Source organism: Chelon labrosus (genome assembly GCF_963514085.1).
Source record: "Chelon labrosus genome assembly, chromosome: 12".
Taxonomy (NCBI): domain Eukaryota; kingdom Metazoa; phylum Chordata; class Actinopteri; order Mugiliformes; family Mugilidae; genus Chelon; species Chelon labrosus.
In genome coordinates, this window is record NC_140345.1 from 19229498 (window position 1) to 19248898 (window position 19401).

Genomic DNA, 19401 nt, shown 5'->3' on the forward strand with positions numbered 1-19401 from the left:
ACACATATATGTGCGTGTATGTATATATAAAGCGTTTTATTATTATTATTATTTTTTTTTTTTTAAGTCTGAATAATAACGAGTCTTCCACAGCTCTACTGAAAGGAAACTCCAGTGTGAGTGTCCTTAAGTAGCTTCTCATACTTCCCTGACAGGTCATGTCAGGACATACTGGCAGACCGCCGAGTCGAGAAACGAGTTTTCAGTCGACTTCGCGCTCTGTTTCACACCCACTTTCTTTCCGATAACAACACGACTAAATTAAACTCACAAATGGCACACTGCAGGGGTAGAAATTAAGCCATTTTCGCTAAGTTGTACAATTTTTTAGAGCAGAGAGAGAGTCGCCGAGGAATGACGTCAGGACGTATCACATTGAATGATGACGCCGTTTGATCATTAAAAAAAAAAAAAAAAAATCAGCCGTTAAAAAATGTCAGAGAATTAGGTCAGCAAACAACACGGTGCCGGCGGCCACATTGTTTAGAGTAAGTACCGCGCGTTTGATGCTATAACTTTTACAATACAAGCGCCCCTGGTGTGAAATAACCTGTTCCGACGAGAAGAGAGATGTCCGGTGTTTCCAGCATCTGCAAACGAGAGCTGTAGCCGTTAGACCGGTCCGTCTGTCTGTGTGCCTCCCTCGGCTGGGGTTTTTTTTTTTTTTTTTTTTAATTTTTTTTTTTTGGTGGGAGACCCGCAAACCCAAATAACGTGAACGCTGCTGCAGTCCCGGCCAGGCTGGGGCTGAATGGTTAGCCGGGGGAAGGAGAGGCAACGACAGATACCACCAGACAAGAACCTGAGGCTCCACTCTCTGCCGAGACCCAGGAAATCAGTCCTCGCCTCGTCTCGACAACCTGGTAGCAACACAGTGCACATTTCACTAGTTCCAGTAAGTTTACCGCCACACACAACAATAATCACTGGCCCGGCTTACGCTGGCTAGTTGGCCCACTGTGTACACACGCTACACGCCGTACAGCTAAATAAAACGTCCTTGTATTGTACTTTATCGCTATAACGTTATTTTAATAATAACGAGTCAGCTAGCCCACGCCTCCATATTATTGAGCTGCTAACTGTAGATGCAAATGATCTAATGATGGCATAGCACCCTGCACACACTTAATATTACCACTTCATCATCTCTTAACACAGCGATAGGTCATGAGAGGTTGACCCAGAGCACAATGCAGTGGTGTCTGAGAGCTTAGAGGTGAATATTTACACGTTTGTTGTAGCAAAATGTACTTGTGTTTGTGTTTGTGAATGCCCTAGTAGCACACAAGGCTGTAGCCATCAAGTTCAGGTTGTCACCATCAGCACAGACACACTCAGCTCAAATATTTGTTGTAACCAAGCGATGTGTGCCATAAAGCAAAAATGTAAATACCGTCCTGGTGTTGCTCAAATCATTGTGGTTTTTTTGTTTATTTAGTTAGTTACATTGCAGTGCACATTACACGTCTGGTAATTTGACAATATGTGTCGTCTATTAGCAAATCAAATCAGTTCAAGGTGTTTCGTGCCCTGTTTCTGCCCCCGACTCTGGATGAGTTCATGGACACGGCGGGGCAGGGAGACTCCAGTCACTCTCTTGTCTGCTACCATGCATTTGGAGTACCACAGTAGTGATATATTAATATCATGAAACTCTCAAAGTTGGTTTTTCACATGATTCATTTAGATTCCTTGCCAGACTTAGACATCCACAGCCTTTACTTTTGAAGGTTTTAGAGTCCTGTTTAGATCTTGGCGTTATGGCGCCACACGCTTTCACAACAAAGACAGTAACAGACCGAGGGTGGCAGAGGTTTCATAAACAAAGTTTCCACCTTTTACTCCCTCTAGAGGTTCTAATCAGTGACACCTAATCTGAAACCCCTGACTTGTAGATCTGTGTATCAGAATGTGTGATCAATGTGAGGCTGTACTTTTTTTTTTTTCTTTTTTTTTTCATGTGAATAAATATAATTTTTAGTTGTCATTTGTTTGAGTGTATTAAATTGATTGATAGCTATGGGCAAAATGGGATGCAACCAACAATATTAGTCAGTGGTTAGTTTCTCAATTAAATGTGTACTGTTAGAAAATGATAATCACCGTCAAAGAGCCTCAGACCTCAGGTTCATTTATGCACTGATAGGACGCAGAAATCAGCAGCACTATGGTTACTTGGATGTCTTGGCCATTTTTTTATTCTGTATACCTGTGTATAGATAGTATATGTGTACAAAAGACAAGAGAAAAATGTTTCATTCAAACTTGTTACAGCTTACCAAATGATTTATCAAATAATTTTCATATACTACCTGTGAGTTGAGCTCTTATTACATACATTTTTTCCTAATTTGTGCAGCAAACTAATAATTTGCATATCTTCAGCATCATTTGCTAAATTATTTATATTGCATATGTGTTTTGTGTCTTTCACCAGACATACATTAACCCAGGACTGTAGGATGTGAGCACGGTTACCTACGATATGTGAGCCCTGACAGTTCTGTCGTAGAACGTCTTTGCCCGGGAGTTTAAGTAAACAGAGTTTGCTTTTACGATGTCGAGCCGCCGGAAATCCACCACACCTTGCATGGTGCTGCCCTCTGATGTGGTGGAGCAGGAAGAGGTGGAGGAGAAAGCAGAAAGGACAAAGGAGGAAGAGGCAGGGGAGGAAGAAGAGGAGGGGAAGGTGAAGGAGGGGGCGGAGGAGGAGCCGACTGCTGAGGAGCTGGATCAGGCTGTAGTGGTTGTTCCCACTCCACCAGACGCGGGTATGACTCTTTTTGATCCTCTCTCCAGTTAACAGGAATAATATGAGAAGTATATGCCACAATGAATTGTTATTGTTATTATTACTGCAGATGAACCCAGTGTCTCCGCTGTAGAAGACAGTGAAGTCCTCTGCCCCTCACTGAAGCGCTGTGCTGCAAATCCTCCTGAAGATCCGAGCAGTGACCAGCTGACCCAGGAACAACAATGTGATGCACCTGAGGAGGGGGGAGCAGACCCTGCAGCAGTTTCTGCCATCTCTCTCAGCAAGACCCCAATCATGAGGATGAAAACCAAATCTGAACCCAAGAGGATTGCCGTGTCCCTGAAATCCTCAGAGGAGGCTGCAGAGGGTTTTGGAGTAGGTGGCGAGGGAGAGTTAGGAGGAGAGCAAGAACCCATTGAAGCACCGCTGGGCCCAATGACTCCTGTGGAAATGCTTTTGCACGACTCTATGAAGCACGGGGGAGGCGGCTTGCTGGTCAGCCCGCCATCAGAGCATCAGAGGAAGTCTATTTTAAACCCCACTGTTCTGCCTGCTGGCCTGGCACAGGTAAAAAAATAGTTTAGTAAACTTTTCACAGCAACAGTGGCATAAGTTTATCTGAAAAGTCTGTTTTCACACAAGACCTAAAAGCTGCTGGAAGATTTTCGATAAAGGGTTAGGGTTACTGCTATTGTGAAATTTCAGCATCATATCAGCAGCCCTGCCTCTGATGAATATTCATTGTCTCCTGTCTCACTGTTTCCCCCCCCCCTCGTCCTGTATTCCAGGTGCTTTCTGCCTTCCAGACCCAGCAGAGTACAGCAGCAGCTCAGCCCCAGCTACTGATTCCTGTCAGCAGCATCCCTTCCTACAGCGCTGCTATGGATACTAACCCTCTGCTGGGCGCCACATACAAGAAGTTCCCTTATCCTTCTATGGGAGAAATTAGCAGCTTAGCCGCACAGACACAGTTCACAGAGGAGCAGATCAAGGTAGAGGAACAGAGGCAGAGTTTCTAAGTGCATGGTGGTCTATAAGCAAAATACATTAGCATAACTTCACTTACTCTTTGACTAACTAATAGCAAAGCACTTGGACCATATGCTGTAGAAAGGCCCTGTAGCATCATTTATGCTCTTCTTTGTCCTCTTCAGCTGATGTGAAGAGACTCTGGTGTTATTGAAGTCTCCTTCTCTCCCTCTCACTCCTGAAGTGGTCCATGGTTCAGAACATTTTATGTCTGATGTATCGCATGGAAGCCTGATTGGACCATGGCATAAGCAGCCATGTGTCTTAGTTATGTTTTTTGTATTCTTGATGAGAAAAGCTACCCAATTTGATATATATTTCCATCTAATGTACTTGATATGTGCCCAGGTGTGGTTCTCAGCCCAGCGACTGAAGCACGGTGTCAGCTGGACTCCAGAGGAGGTGGAGGAGGCCAGGAGGAAACAGTTCAACGGCACCGTGCACACGGTCCCTCAGACCATTACCGTTATACCCGCTCACCAACTCTCAGCTGCTGCTAACGGCCTGCAGTCCATCCTTCAGACGTGCCAGATAGTGGGCCAGCCTGGCCTCGTGTTCACACAGGTAGGTAAGGAAAGAACAGGTGCTACATTTGACTCTGCCTTGTCCTGACTTTGACTTCCTCAGCTTGCCCTTTGTCACCTTGCCTCAAAAGGAAATGCCCAGTTGTAACGATCAGTAATGCTTGTAGAGTGACACAGACAAAACCTTTGCTCCCTTTCGAGTTTTATCTTTTACCATGAACATGACCACATTATTGCACGTTGTAAATATATGAATCCACAAAATACACACACACAAAACTGTCCTCGTGCCATCAAATGTTAGAATGAAGATGCAATTGTATCTAACCAGCCAGAATGCAGTGTGAATAGGTAAACTATTTCACTTGACTTTGCTGTGTGAAGTTTGAAATCTGAGATGACTGTTGGTTTTGGTTTCTAGCCAGCCTCATAAATTTGAGCAGAGCGGAAATGTAATATTGGTAACAAAAAAAAAAAAAAAAAGTCCAGTGACACAAGTAGATGAAAGCATTACTCAGTGTTTTTATTATCTTATTCATTATCATATATTCATCTGATCTTGTGTAGGTCGGCCCCGGGGGGAACCTTCCCGTGACCAGTCCCATCACTCTGACAGTGGCAGGGTTGCCCAGTCAGTCCCAGAGCTCCAGCAGAATTTCCTGCCAGCCCACCCCGACAAACAGTGAGCTGAAACGAGCTACCACTGTCCAGCCTCCCTCTCTTTCTCCACAGGTGGGGACAACACACTGGGCTAGATTGTGCTCTCATTACTGCCGACAAGCCGTATTATTATTTCTTCAATGCAGTCAGACAAAACCACATCTCCTCTTCTTGTTTGACCTTTACTGTTGTCATTTAATCTTTCTCCTGACAGAGTACTTTCGTTTCTTTTGAGCAGATTAGTATGTAACTTTTTCTTTCCTCTCTCTTAAGGAGAATTCGGCCCTCAGCGCTGACACATTCAGTATGCGACCTAAGAAATCCAAAGAGCAGCTGGCAGAGCTGAAAGCCAGCTACCTGAAAAACCACTTTGTGACTGATGCAGAAATTGCCCGGTTGATGAAACTCACCAACCTGACAAAGGGAGAGATCAAAAAATGGTTCAGTGACACTCGGTACAACCAACGCAACTCCAAGAACAGCCATGTCATTGTTTTCCATGACGGAGGGGGGAGAGGAGGTGGCGGCTGTAGTAGCACTGCTAGCACCACCATTGTTATTGACTCCAGTGACGAGACCCCCGCATCTCCCCATCCTCCACGCACTCCTCCTGTGAAGGAGAAGGAAACTCGACCCAAAACGTGGAACCCATTTCCAGACTTTACCCTGCAGAAGTTTAAGGAGAAGACGCCAGAGCAGCTAGTGGTGCTTGAGGAGAGTTTTGAGAAGAGTAGTACCCCATCAGATGAAGAACTGAGCCGCCTAAGGACAGAAACTAAACTGACACGCAGGGAAATTGATGCCTGGTTCACTGAGAGGCGAAAAATAGCTGTCAGCACTTCTTCTCCAGATTCTTCTGAGGGAGGAAAAATGGAGGGAGATGGATCAAAAATAGGAGAGGTAGGAGGAACAGGAGGAGCAACCTCTTCTTCTCCTTCTACCTCCTCGTCTCAAAAGGGTAGTCAAACTCCTCCCGGAGGTCGCAGTAAGCAGCTGCCCAGCTGCAGCAAGAGAGACCTAAAAGATAAATGTAAAAAGTCTCCAGAGCAGCTCCATATTCTGAAAAGTGCCTTTGTGCGTACCCAGTGGCCCACGCCAGAGGAGTACGATCAGCTGGCAGAAGAGAGCGGCCTTCCTCGATCTTACATTGTCAGCTGGTTCGGAGACTCTCGATACTCGTGGAAGAACGGAAACCTGAAATGGTTCTTTCAGTATCAAAGTGGCAACATCGAAGGACCAACTAGCGGAGGTGGCATTAAAATGGGAAGCGGCAGCGGCGGTCGAAAGCGGCGCGGACGGAATCGCGGTTGGGGACGATCTCGGACCAGGAAGCAGCCAAGGAGGTCCGCCTCTTCTTGTACAGATGTTGACAGACTGCCCCCGTCAAAGAAATTCAAGACTAGTAGGGAGATCCTGAGGGAATACTACCTGAAGCACCACTTCCTCAATGAGCAAGATCTGGATGAGCTTGTAACTAAAACCAATATGAGCTATGAACAGGTAATTGATATTTAGCAGTATATGTTTTTGGCACCAAGACCCTGTTTTCTAAAAGCTTTAATGGACTAAGATGATCATAAAATCCATCTTACTGCCTTTATTGTAACTGAGTTCATAAGATAATTTAAGACATGACTTACTCGTAAAAGGCAAATGGCACCGCTCGTGCTGTGCTCAAGATTATTTTCAGCACCATGGTAAGTGGTAAGTAACATAATGGAGCTCTCAACTGCAGTGTACATGTTTGTCTGTCCCTAAAATAACCATAGTTTATTTAATCTGCACCAGAAAGTCTTGTGAACACAACTAAACAATCCTGCACACTGCCAGTGATTTTATTATCAACATTTAGGGCTGTGATCCTTTAGATTAGATTAGATTAGATTCAACTTTATTGTCATTACACATGTACATGTACAGAGCAACGAAATGCAGTTTAGCATCTAACCAGAAGTGCAATAGGCAGTAAGTGCACGTGGCATAAATATTATGGTAAATAAGTATGGCACAGGTTGTTTTTACCAGCTGGTATTCACATGAATTCCACAACAATGTACAGAAATACCACAGATGTCAACACCCAACACCTTGAATTTCCTTCGGGATCAATAAAATATCTATCTATCTATCTATCCAACTAAGGCAATTCTCTGTCTGTCATAAGGTGAGGGAGTGGTTTGCCGAAGTCCAGCGGCGCTTGGACATGGGGTTAGATCCCTTCCTGGAGTCGGTTGCAAGGAGGCCAGACAGAGACGAAGGAGCGGAGGAGGAAGAGGAGGTGCAGGGAGAGTCGTCAGTGGCCACCGAGGAGCAGACCGTTGCGGGGATGGGTGATGAAGAAGATGACGAAGAAGACGAGGAGGATGACGGTGATGATACAGACGACAGTGAGGTTTGGGAGCCGTCGCGTAGCGTGAGGAAGTCTTTGTCCGTTTCTGAAGACTAGTGATTTATGTGGGAAGCAGGAGTAAACTTTACTGAATGTTACAGGACAGATACTGGTTTGATCAACCCTGGAAGGCAGTTAGTCAGACCAAGTGTTTTTTAGCCACTGATTTGCAAAATGAATTCACGTTTTTTTCCCCAAACACTTTCTCAATCATGCCTATATGAGACTAACACATGGACTATTAGCTTTAGCTCGCTCTGTCAGTACTGTTACTTTGATTTAAGAATCAATCTCTGCAAATCTTACGTGGCACATCAGACTTTGATAAAGCGTGTAAAGCAGATATTACACAATATTTCTTTAAAAGAAATACCATGAAGTGCAATCTTTAAACTTAGCTGAAGAGGAAAATTGTTGAGATGAAATAGTTGCCACAAAATATGTTGCACCACGACACATCCCTTAATCCTTCGTTGAAAACTATTGATGAACGCTTACTGATATTAATGACAGATTTTGCACTCCTTGCTTGCTTAATTGAACGCAGTGACGGAGAAAGATATTGATGCTATCTTTGTTACGCTGTTCTGAGCACAGGCCTAAAGTCAAACTTCAACCTCCAGGTTTAAGAATTTGTTCTCCACCGGTCCTTAGTTAGCAGCACACTTGGAGAATAAAGTTGTTTATGTTGTATCTAGAAAGGTGCTTAAATAAGTGTCACCACTAGATGTCACAGCCGAGCAATGCCCCCCCGCCCCAAACGACACCAGCATGCATGTGACTGTGGGGTTTATTTTATACGTTTTCTTTGGGACCTGTGAGGCTTCTCCCAAGGACCAGACCATCGAAATCAGCAGGTTGTTTGACTTGACATGACTTGATAATGACTTTATCTGTCTTGGATGAAGGCTTAACATGAACGAGTACCTTAATGCTGAATGAATGCCATGATGCTTTTAAATAACATAAGATGTCTACTAAAGTCTTCCCTTGATACTGGCTATTCGATTCATTAATATTACATGTTTTTAACCAAACTCCTACGGTTCTAATGGGAAAGGTGTGTCAGAATGTGTTTAATTATGCACTGGTATTAATGTTTTAAATTGATTTTTCATCTTTTAATAGAACACATCCTGTGCTAAATCTGACCTTTTTTGTGCCAAAGTTGAATGTGTTACCAGTGAGCTGTAGTTTACAGCAGACACGCTGTTTGTGGACGAAATATTGGCCACTGTGAGGTGGACCTTCGGGTCCGCTGAAATAATAATAATATTAATAATAATAGAAACAAAAACGTTTTGCTGCATTGTTTTTACTGGTGATGGGTCTCTGAAGGACTGAAGCAGAGTTTCCACCCAAATCATGTAAATGTAAGCGGCAGCTGCAGATCCAATGTGATGTTAAATTAAATCAAATTGTTGCCTTGACAAGACAGCGATCAGCACCAAATCACTGACACGAGGCCTGTGAATTATTTTGGGTCCTGTCCCTTTCTTACAGTATTTCAAAGGGATGTCCCGATCAAGATTTTTTTTTTTTTTTACCCCTGGTTCAGATACTGATCGTTTAAGGGCGTATTCACACCAGGAAGGTCCGTTAGTTCACTTGCTTTGGTCCGGACCAATTTTTTTTTTCTTTTTCTCTTTTTTTAGTGCGGTTCGCTTTCACACTGTGATTAATTGCAACCGGACCAGAATTTATAAACAAAAACACATGTGCTAAGGTCGTTCAGTATAGGCGGGGTAAAGAAGGAAGCCAAATAATAGCCACGTAAATAGGCTACAATGGAGACTTTGCGTTTTTTTTCACTTTAACACGGCATTGTTCAGCTGAGCGCTGGAATCCCCTCTCTCTCATTTGTTTACTAAAAATCTTATATACTTCAGAATTCTTATGTGTTTTCTCCAGCATTTGAGATATCTGGACATCTGTTCAGATATCTAGGAGGCAGCGTGTCTCCTCAGAGCTCCAGGTTAAGCCACGGCTCATCTCTACCTAACCTACCTGCGTTTGTTTGCTTCACGTGTCTCTCTCTGTTGTGTGTGTCACTGGGCTATCCTACATTTCCCATAATGCGCGAAAACTACGGGAGCTCGTCAAATCCAAAAAGGTAGATTTTTGCAACTTGGGTCGGATCGAGGTCGGGCTGCTTTCACACCATAAAGGAATCGCACCAGGGTTCGGTAGGAACCGCTCCGAGACCACCTCCTCAGCTGGGTCTCGGTCCGCTTGTTTGGTCCGCACCAGAGTTCGAGTGATTGTATTCACACCAGTCAAAAAGGTCCGAACCAAGCAGGGAAACGAACTTGAGTTCGTTTTAATCGAACTAAACAAGGCAGGTGTGAATACACCCTAACATTCAGTATCAGCCAATCCGAGTCCTGATCTGATCTTGAATGAACAAAATTTCCTCTCCTGGAGATTCTTAAAGGCTTTTCTTATCTTACTTGTTTGTCACGTTTGCACTGTGCGACTGTATTAAGTAATATAAACAGGGCTGTCAAAGTCAGTGTAGCGAGGATAGGCAGTAGCCTGTACCTTGGCTTTAGAGGCTCCAACAGATGTTAAAAACCTGTGTCCTTTATTACAGAAATGTTCTGGTATCTGTATGATACCCATCCAATCATTTTAAAAATGTCTGGATCAGCCTCGATACTTATCGGGACATCCCTAGTATTTCAGATATTAATTTGAGTCTATTCTGCACTGAAGAGGAAAGCTGAAGCACCTAAAATGTTTAAAAAAATGCACTTTGTCCACTTGTGTTCATAGTGGACTAAATCCTGATTAGGCACCTTAATCTCATAATGTACCATAAAATGGCTCTGAGAGACCAAATCTGTTTTGTATGACTACAAACTAAACCAGTATTTTGCCTTTTTTTTTTTTTTATCCTGAAGGAATATTATGAGTCTATCCACTTTTATATTATTCGATGTATTTCATAGTTGTAAGAATATATAGCTCAAAAGCAAGTAGAACAATCACCCACCACTTTCAGTTAAATTACACAATTTCAGCCCCGTTTGGAATAATTTCTCCATGTAAAAATGCGTTGTGTTACAACTGTTGTGTTTTGTATTGTTGCTTTAAATCATGTGACCTGTTTCCCATTACCCCCGAATGATCCCACACGCCATTGTCTGACTCTTTACCCCTCTTCTTTCGTTCCGTTTTAAACATAAAGACTCATGATGTGCACTTCCCAAGACGATTTTGTAAATGTTAGCGGGTGTCATATTGATTCTCTGTCTCGTTAAATTTTGCTGAAACAGTGACAGACAAACAGACAGGGCTAAAGGGACATCTTCAAACAGAATGACAACTGTTCAGAAACTGAAAAACAGACATTCTTGGAAAAGTTGCTTTCTCTCACGGGAGGAATTGCGTGGTGGGAAGTCTACCAAATAATGCTCCTCTTTTTGTTCATGCTTTACTGCACTAAGATGACAGGACAAAAGACTGATGACTGTCTTGACTACTGTTCGCAGAAAGAGGAGAGACTGATGACGCTTTGCAGGTAAACCTATGTGCCTACGTGGCTCGTACGCTTGTTTGAACAGAATTTCACCATCACTCGATGTTGGAAATCAGAACTCTTTAGGTTATTCTTAAGGAAGGCTTGTTCAAACTAAGTTGTGATGCATGACAGAGCTCTGCTTTCTGCTGGCTCTAAAAGATGCCGAGAAACTCTGAAGTTGACCTTGGAAACTCCGGTTGTAAGTCCTTAAACAGATACCCTGTGGTTCCGATATTTAATTGTATTTTGTCACCAGGCACTTGTCACAATTGATGCTGGCACTTTTAACTTTCCAAAATGCCTTTCAGTGAGCATCTTTTAAACCAATCTTGGCTGTTAGCTGTAAGCCGGCTAGTTTATAAGAACTGATGGAAAGTTGAAACCTTCATCCATTTTGTTGTAATGTGACAAGTGCCTGGCCATGAACATAACAAACTCAAACTGTTAAGGTATACCTTTGTCTAATACTGCATGCAATAACCAAGACAAACAACAGCTCATTTTGTACATACAATATTATGGGTTGGTATACTTGGCGCAGTGGAAGCCGAATCTGGGCTAAACAGCTCGTGTTAGCTTTAATAACACCAGTTAGTTTTCATTACCAATGTGACTCCAACCATGTACCTGTTTTCTTCTTACGGTGTTGTTCAAATCTTTTAAAATTGCTGAGTGTAGAAATGTTAAAGTCTAGCTACTGCTACGTCGGAGGGGCTTGCGTCAACTAGCTACCTCCATTTCTATTGGATCTGTGTCATCACCAAAAAGCACATTCTACAGCCGCCATTTTGTGCCCTTTTGTAGGAATTTAATTGGTATTACGTGTGTTCATTTCTGCTTATTCTACAAAATGGCTGCTCATAATTAGCCTTGTTTTGTCCACAGATTAGGCTTCATCTTGCCCAGGTATCCAGCTCACAGTCTTTTACAGCGTGCTCTTTCTTTACTATAGTCAGTCTGTTCTGAATGGTTTTATATGTTTCTATCTATGAAAATTGTGTCATTATAACTCTATCCAGTGGACTGCTTGTTAACAACACGGACTCATAAAATATGTACAATAGAGTAGTGTTTTTGGAATAGAATCTGTTTTAGAGTGCAGTCAGTGTTGCCCGAGAGGCTTTTTGGTACTTTTGGTCAAAAATATAGAGTCAGAACTCAATAGAAAAGACATGCACTTAGATGGACAAATTGCAAAAAAAAAAAAAAAAAAAGCTGAACCTGGGATTTGCTTTTTTTGTTGTTGTTGTTTGCTAACAGTGTTTTCGGATGTTAAGCTCTAAACCTACACTGTTTTATAGTGATACATTAAAGGACCTGTATTTTGGATTTAGTGACGTCTAATGCTGTGGAGGCAGATTGCAAACAACAGATTGTCCCTCCCATTCCAAGTGTGATGGAGAAGATATGGTGGAGGCCACTTTAAGGTTTAAACACAAAAGACCAAGACTCAAGCTGGTGTTTGGTTTGTCCATTCTGAGCTACTGTAGAAACATGGCAGAGCAGCAAGGTGGATGCCCTACCTTTTTAGATATAAAGGACTCGTTCTAAGCTAATAAAAACACGATTCTTAAATGAAAACATATTTCTGCTAATAGAAACTCCTAAATCCAGGTCCTTTAAATGTAACAGAAAATTAACGTCATGAGCAAACATATTTTCTGTCCATTATGTAACAAACTATGAATATTCAGCCATCTTGACGGTTAATAAAAACTCTGTAATAGGTGAATTGTAAGTGTTGTTGAAGCCAGCTGCAGCTACAACTTAGCCTGTATTCACATACTTTCCCCAGGTCTGTTAAGGTGCCATGTCTGCTCACTGAGCTGTGATTTTATTACCAACACTCATCATGTTATCCCAGTTAATGTTGTGCAGTAGAGCTAACTAGCTAGCTACATTGTGATCTGAGTAGTTTACCTGCTGTCCTATTATGCTCACATGTCATATCTGTATCCTTCGCGATACTCCTGCTATAGTCCTCACTTGTTTTCTGTACTTAGACAGGTAGTCGGTTGAATGTTTATTACAGCAATCAGAGATTCAGATGTTTTCACTTTGCAGCTGCCAGCTTTTAGTTTAAAAAAAAACTTGTCAGAAATGCAAGATACTGTACGTGTGAACAGAATCTTTCTTTTTTTTTTTAACTCATCTACAGTATAAGTTTCAACTTCTGCTTTCTGGTCTAATTTTTACCTGCTGACTGTTTTTATGCCACTGGTGTTGCTTCAGCATACTGTGTCCATCTTAAGACCTGTCTTTCTGAATCATGACAGTCGTCTCTCAGCTCCTGTGTAAAGTTACAGTTGGTTCCACAGACACAGATATAATAACAGCGATCTAAGTGTATGCTTTGCCTTAATAAATGTTCCTTTAGCCATTTTAAAACATCACTCCTGATTTTAACTGACATATACGTGGTTTTTAGATCCACGTTTTTTAAAGCATAAGCTGTGAACTCAGTCCGTTAAATCCACCATGATCCGGTACGCCTTACCCAGACTGACCACTAGATGGAGTTCTGGGAGTAAAACTGACTGATTTGTGTTTTGTTGTAGTGGATCTAGTCAAAGACAACAGTCCCAACCAGTGTTATTCTTTGTCTGTGGAACTAACATTTACACTGCACATCCTGAAGTGTGTTGGAAACTGAGAGTATCTGTCATAAGCATTGATTGAACACAGTATGTATGTGTGATCACTCATGCAGTATTGCTTCAGAAAGCTACAACATAATTCTTTGCGTCCCCTGCAATCTTCAGCTTGTAGCTACCAGCTGTGAGACTGACAATTTGTGCAATGTTAATTTAAAACCCCAGCTGTTATTGAGGCTCTGGCTTGATTTCTAGCTTGATCTTGAAAAGATTTATATTTTATACTTGTTTGAGGACAAAACCCAATAAATTTTGATCAAAAGATGTTCACTTGTGAGAGACATTTTACATGTTTTGCTTTAAATAAATGCAGTATGAAACGGTCTGGACTAAATGTCTATACAGAGGATACAGTGCTGCCTACTAACACCTTACTTTATATTTGACTCAGGTTTATTCATCAACGTAGCTACTTATTAGTTATTTAATGAATGATTACTCTGTTGACTTTGAAACATGCTTACTGGAAATGTTATTTTTATTCCTTCAGTCTAGCAAATGTCTGTCTTTTGAACTTATCACTAAAAACATAAAAACAACAGTACTTTATTCAGGTTCAGGGACGATGTCCCAGAATAAAATGGCTCATTACACAACCAGCCTCCACTGGTGATGCAAATTTCAAATTGTACTTATATGTGTTGAAACTTTGTGAGCTTTATGGGTATAACATGTTGACAGATGCAAATGAGCTGCTTTGACTAATGAAAAGAACCTGAGCAGAAACAAGAATGAATAACATTAGTGTGTTTCAATGTGGGAAGCTGTGGAGGAAGAGAAATAAAAGTGGCTTTGTCAAGGAGAGGGGTTCATTTTAAAACTGGTGGATCTAGAGGTAGCTGAGCACCACCTGGATTGGCAGTTTTTGGTGCTTTGAGATAGAGGGGAGACATTTGTGCAAAGCCTTTGTGATTCCCAGTCACTGGTCTGTGGTCATTTGTGTCGAGCATCTAGTCAACAGTTACTGCAGTTTCTTCTCTTTCAAAGCAAAGATGCTGTGGACTCTGCTGTTCTTCTGTTTGATTGGTAAGTTGCTTCTTTGATTCACGGATGCACAGAGTCAAATGTGAATGTGAGAAAGTAAATGATTGACAAAATAATATGATAAGCATGTACGTGACAAGAATGATAAAAGAAATTCTGATGTGATTCTCTGACACTTCACATTTCACAGGGAGGTCTGCTCAGGACCAAGGAGGTAGAGTTAAAGGCATTTCTTTGCTCTACTCTGTTTCATCTCTTGATTCATGTCATAAAGTATAACAGCATTGCTGCTGAAGATGTATATGGGTCAATATTATGAAGTGAACTATTTTCTGTTTTCTGCTACAGCGAGCTGCAAAACAGGAGAACTGATACAGGGAGGAAAAACAAATCAGTCTTCAACCTTCACCCATCACTATTCTGACAGAGCTATTGATGGGATATATGATAATTGTTCTCACACCGAAAACCAGACCAACTCCTGGTGGACAATGGATTTACTGGGTCTATATGAAATTTCCTGTATCAACATCTACAACATTAATCAGCACAATATTGACCTAACGAATGCTCAGATCCTCATTGGGAACTCATCTGATGGAAATTTTTCCCACCACAATGTGTAATGCCTTCACTCTACTATGAACCATAGTACAACCTTTTACGATAGTCTAGTGCTGCTTGTGATTTATCCTTTATTTATTTCTGGGATTATAATTTCTAAAAACAAATTATTATAATACGTCCTGTGTTAATTACATTCAGTAAGATAATACATTCTGATATGAGTGTGATATGTGGTAATAAGGGAGAAGGATATATATAGGCAGACAGTACTCAGGAGAACTGCAATCAGTACCACTAAATATCAGTTTTAAACTTTTTTTTAAAAGTCTGCTCTCAGACAGTTGCAGCTAACTTTACTCAACAACATTATGCTGTATTTGTGGGTGTGGGGAATTCTGTCTTCTATTGATACTTAATCAAACAGAGCTGGAAACAGAACTATTTCTCACAGTCCAATCTGTTTCTCTCTTTCTTCCGTCCAGGTGTACAACTATTAATGACACCACCAGCGGAAAAAATCTAACATTTACATGTGACAATGGAACAATATCTGGGCGCTATGTGACCGTACACTTAGAAAGACAACAGTTTGTAGCGTTGTGTGAGGTGAAGATCTATGGTACAAAAAAATCAAATGGTAAGATAAAATGTTTTCATTTTCAGTTAATAAACAAACTTGCAGAAAATGTCTCTGTTGCAGATTACAATCCACCGTATGTTTAATAGCAAATGTGTTAATAGTTGACTACAGAGTCTAGTCTATGGTTGCCACGTATAATTTGGACACTTTCAGTTCATATTTAGGCTGGAGCTAAGCACAACCTTCAGACACATTGCATTCACTGAGCTGATAGTTGCATGAAACAAGGAAAAAGATAAATGTAGCTTTGAATAAATCTGTTAAATATTAGAGCAGAATGTCGTATTCAGTTTGCTGTTGGAGAGATCCTCTTTAACGTGTATTAAATATCAACCAGAGAAAAAGCTAAATCTAATCTAACTACTAATGAGCGTTTCCTCCAGCACTGAACTTAGCTTGGATATCATCAGAGCTTCCATTTACACCTTGAACCAGTTCTACTGCTCTGCATAGTGTGATATCAGTGACACGCTGTGTGATTATGAATTAATACAACATGTTAGATGACACCACTCATAGAGGAGCAAACATTCACACTGACAACTCTTTATTATTTTTCATCACCAAATGGACACAACGTTTTATACATGTTTTGATTCAGGATTAATTATTTTTTATTCTCTAAAACCTTAGGACAAGAACGTATGTTGGAGGAATCTTGCAAATTATACACCATATAATCACGTGTAGTTTTTAAATTTCTTTATTTAGGTAATTGTCAATGTTCATCTTATTAGATGTCTCTCTTTACTCAAGGCTTGAAGCTGGTCAAAGAGAACAGAACCTGGGAAGAAGCCCTGTACTACTGCAGACACTCAAACATGGATCTGGTGTCCATCCTCGATGAAGAGACCCAGGGCTGGGTTGAGTTGGAGGCCAGAAACGCTTCCAGTCCCTTTGTATGGCTGGGTCTTCACTACACCTGCACCCTGGATTTCTGGTTCTGGGTCGATGATCATGTCGTATCATTTGAACACTGGGGTCCAGGAGAGAAAGGAAAAGAAGACTGTGACATGAGTGCTGTCATGAACACAACAGGAAATCACTACTGGATCAAGAAGTCTGACCATGAGAAGTATAATTTCATCTGTGCAGAGTAAAAGGCTTGTTTGGCTTTGCTTATTGAGTAGTGGACTTCCCTCTAATATACTATATATCATATGTGAGGGGTCCTGGCCCGGAGCAGCAGCTTTTTTTAAATGTAGTAAATGCTGGTGAAATTAAATTAGTTTTTGTTTGTTTCTAACAGGTTGTAAGTTTCTCTTTGTTGCAGTTACTTCATTCACTGATAATAATATATTATGATGGTTATATGACATGAATTATTTACCTTTTGCTGGTGTGTTTTTGCTGCATATTCAAAAACAATCTTATTGATAATACAGAAATAGTTGTAATTTGTAATTTGAGTGTAGTTTCACTTGAAAAAAGAAACTTCTTTGCCCATGTGTATCTTCTACTTATTTCTTTATACAAAACAGTTATATTTGCATCCTTCAATGTGTATATTAGCTTGAATGGGATTTACAGAGTGTGTTATTTAGGACTATTGAAATGTATAGAGATATATGTCAATGCTACTTATTCGTGTATGGGTTCTTATGGAGTCTAAATAAAAGCTAAGATGTGTTTGAACAGTTTATTGTCGTTATATTAATGAAGGTGACACACAAGGTTGTGTCGCATCAATATTTTTTTTTGCATGTGTGAAATAATTTTTAAATCAACATCTGATTCATCAATGTGAATATTTATTGTGCAAACTGCAACAACTTTGAAAAAAACAAAAGAGAACACAACAGAACATATGCCATGTAAACAAAGGCTATATGTGATATGTGATGTATATCTGTGTGTTTTAGAGAAAGAGATTTTTAACCTGTACTTCGCTGGCTCGCTGGGGACGTACCGTCTGGAATTGGAGGGGTCTCTGAAGGGTACCAGCTGCTCATCAACAGAGATCTTGTCCCCTGGATTGAACAGGAGTGGGACAGTGAATGGACAGCCAAGAACGGCCAAATCTGGTCCATCCATCTCATGTCGAGATGCTGCGCTACATTCAGGCATGATGGCAAATCTTGCGGTCCCTGACATCATGCTGGTGGGTACCTGAATGTAGCGCAGCATCTTGGCATGAGGTGGAGACCAGACTTGTCCATTCTTTGCTGTCCACTCACTGTTAGGAAGGGCATGATCCACAGCGTCCTCTCCACTTTTAGAGGAAGGGTCAGAGGCACTCTCAGAAGTGAAGGACTCCAGTGAGCATTCAATGTCAGACTCCCCCTCAAAGTTTTTGTCTTCTTCAGATGAGTCCTGCAGCTCGCTGGCAGATAAAGGCTGCATGATCATTTCTAAAGCCTCTTCTGCACTGGATCACTTGGTCATTTTTGTTCCTTCTCTTCGCTCCAGGTCTTTCTCTGCTCATTAATGAAATGTCCCCCCAGCCAAGCTGCATGTTTATCTTTGGCTTTGAAAGCAGTTCGGTATATATACACACTAACAGTTGTTTTTGAGTACAGCAAAGGCAGGAGGCCATGTTTTTACTCAAGCACCTCTTCAAAAACTCATGAAAAACATCTCTCAAAAGAATATGTTCTTTCATCAACACTGAAATGATCAGTTCATGCTACAGATTCATACTCACACTGTCTCTCTTGCACACGCACACACACATGTGCACACACCTGCAAACAGACACACACACACAGTTGGGGTCCCCTGATAGTCACATGGCTCCATAATATAAATTGGAAATTTACAAGAATTGCATGCATCTACCTACAATAGGAAAATAGTTGAATCTGATCAAATACAGTAAAAATGTCAAGTATCACTAGTTTTCTTCTAAATGAAATGCTAACATTACAGAATGCATGGTTTTATACTGCAATGACAGTCAGATTAAAAAACGTGGTTATAATGGAAGTCTATGGGGCATTGTTAGCCATGAAGGTATCCACAGGGAGTATCTGGCACTATATAAAAAATACTAATGCAATCAAATCAGTTTTATTGCTAATCTTTGACATATACAAGACTTTAATCACCACCAAAGCCCCATTCATCTACTGTTTAATTTATGGAAAATATTTCAGATTTTGTTTTTTTTTGTAAACATTTAATACTTCATATTTTCAGACTGGCATTTAAGGGGTTAAAATCCTGAAAACTATTAACGTTTTGGTAGTTTTGAACAGGTCTGAAGTTGTTTAAGAGCTTTTTTGAAGTAAAAGCAGAAAAACTATTGATGTATGAGGATTGTATGGCAGTTTCTTTGTGCGTGTACATTTTTGCAACAAAGGTGTCCAGAGGGTAGTTAATTTCAGGAGGGCATAAGGGGTAACCTTAGCTAGCAAGCTAGTTCCTGCTAATTGTATTTATCTTCAACTACAAATATAAACACTAGTTAAGATCATGCATTTTCAGTCTGTCACCCATTTTAAAAATAATCTCAAGTTGCATTTACATAATAAATACAGACTCGTCTTTCAACTGAGGGCAAGGTGCTCCATGGTTAGGTGTGAGATATTCCTTCATTATTTATTTATCCATTAAGCAGGTTAGAGTTTAGCCTGCCCCAAAAATCATCTAAAACAAAGTCAGACCTGTTCTGCAACGGCATTATCTGATCAGATGAAACTGAGATCAACCACAATGACAGAGGGGAAATAAG

At 41.0% G+C, this 19401-nt stretch overlaps 1 protein-coding gene across 2 annotated transcripts; it reads left to right on the plus strand.

Annotated features, from left to right (window-relative positions):
- The first annotated feature begins 248 nt into the window (after window positions 1–248).
- zhx1 (zinc fingers and homeoboxes 1) lies at window positions 249–17313 on the plus strand. Of its 2 annotated transcripts, XR_014699366.1 has the most exons (9): window positions 249–895; window positions 2441–2774; window positions 2865–3325; window positions 3547–3750; window positions 4136–4351; window positions 4879–5043; window positions 5245–6471; window positions 7136–15725; window positions 16485–17313. XR_014699366.1 is itself a non-coding variant. In XM_084557110.1 (8 exons), the coding sequence occupies exons 2-8, from the start codon at window positions 2561–2563 to the stop codon at window positions 7415–7417; spliced, it is 2769 nt and encodes a 922-aa protein (XP_084413236.1). In that variant the 5' UTR covers window positions 249–895; window positions 2441–2560; the 3' UTR covers window positions 7418–17313. The 2 variants fall into 2 exon arrangements, 1 of the variants encoding a protein (XP_084413236.1); XM_084557110.1 differs by having other exon boundaries at window positions 7136–17313.
- The last annotated feature ends 2088 nt before the right edge of the window (window positions 17314–19401 follow it).

Bases quoted from the DNA above. Each gene is read 5' to 3' on its own strand.
- zhx1 (XM_084557110.1), top strand. From the start codon at position 2,561: ATGTCGAGCCGCCGGAAATCCACCACACCTTGCATGGTGCTGCCCTCT. The intron at 5,044-5,244 runs GTGGGGACAACA...CTCTCTCTTAAG, and splicing joins CTCCCTCTCTTTCTCCACAG to GAGAATTCGGCCCTCAGCGC. The intron at 6,472-7,135 runs GTAATTGATATT...GTCTGTCATAAG, and splicing joins CCAATATGAGCTATGAACAG to GTGAGGGAGTGGTTTGCCGA.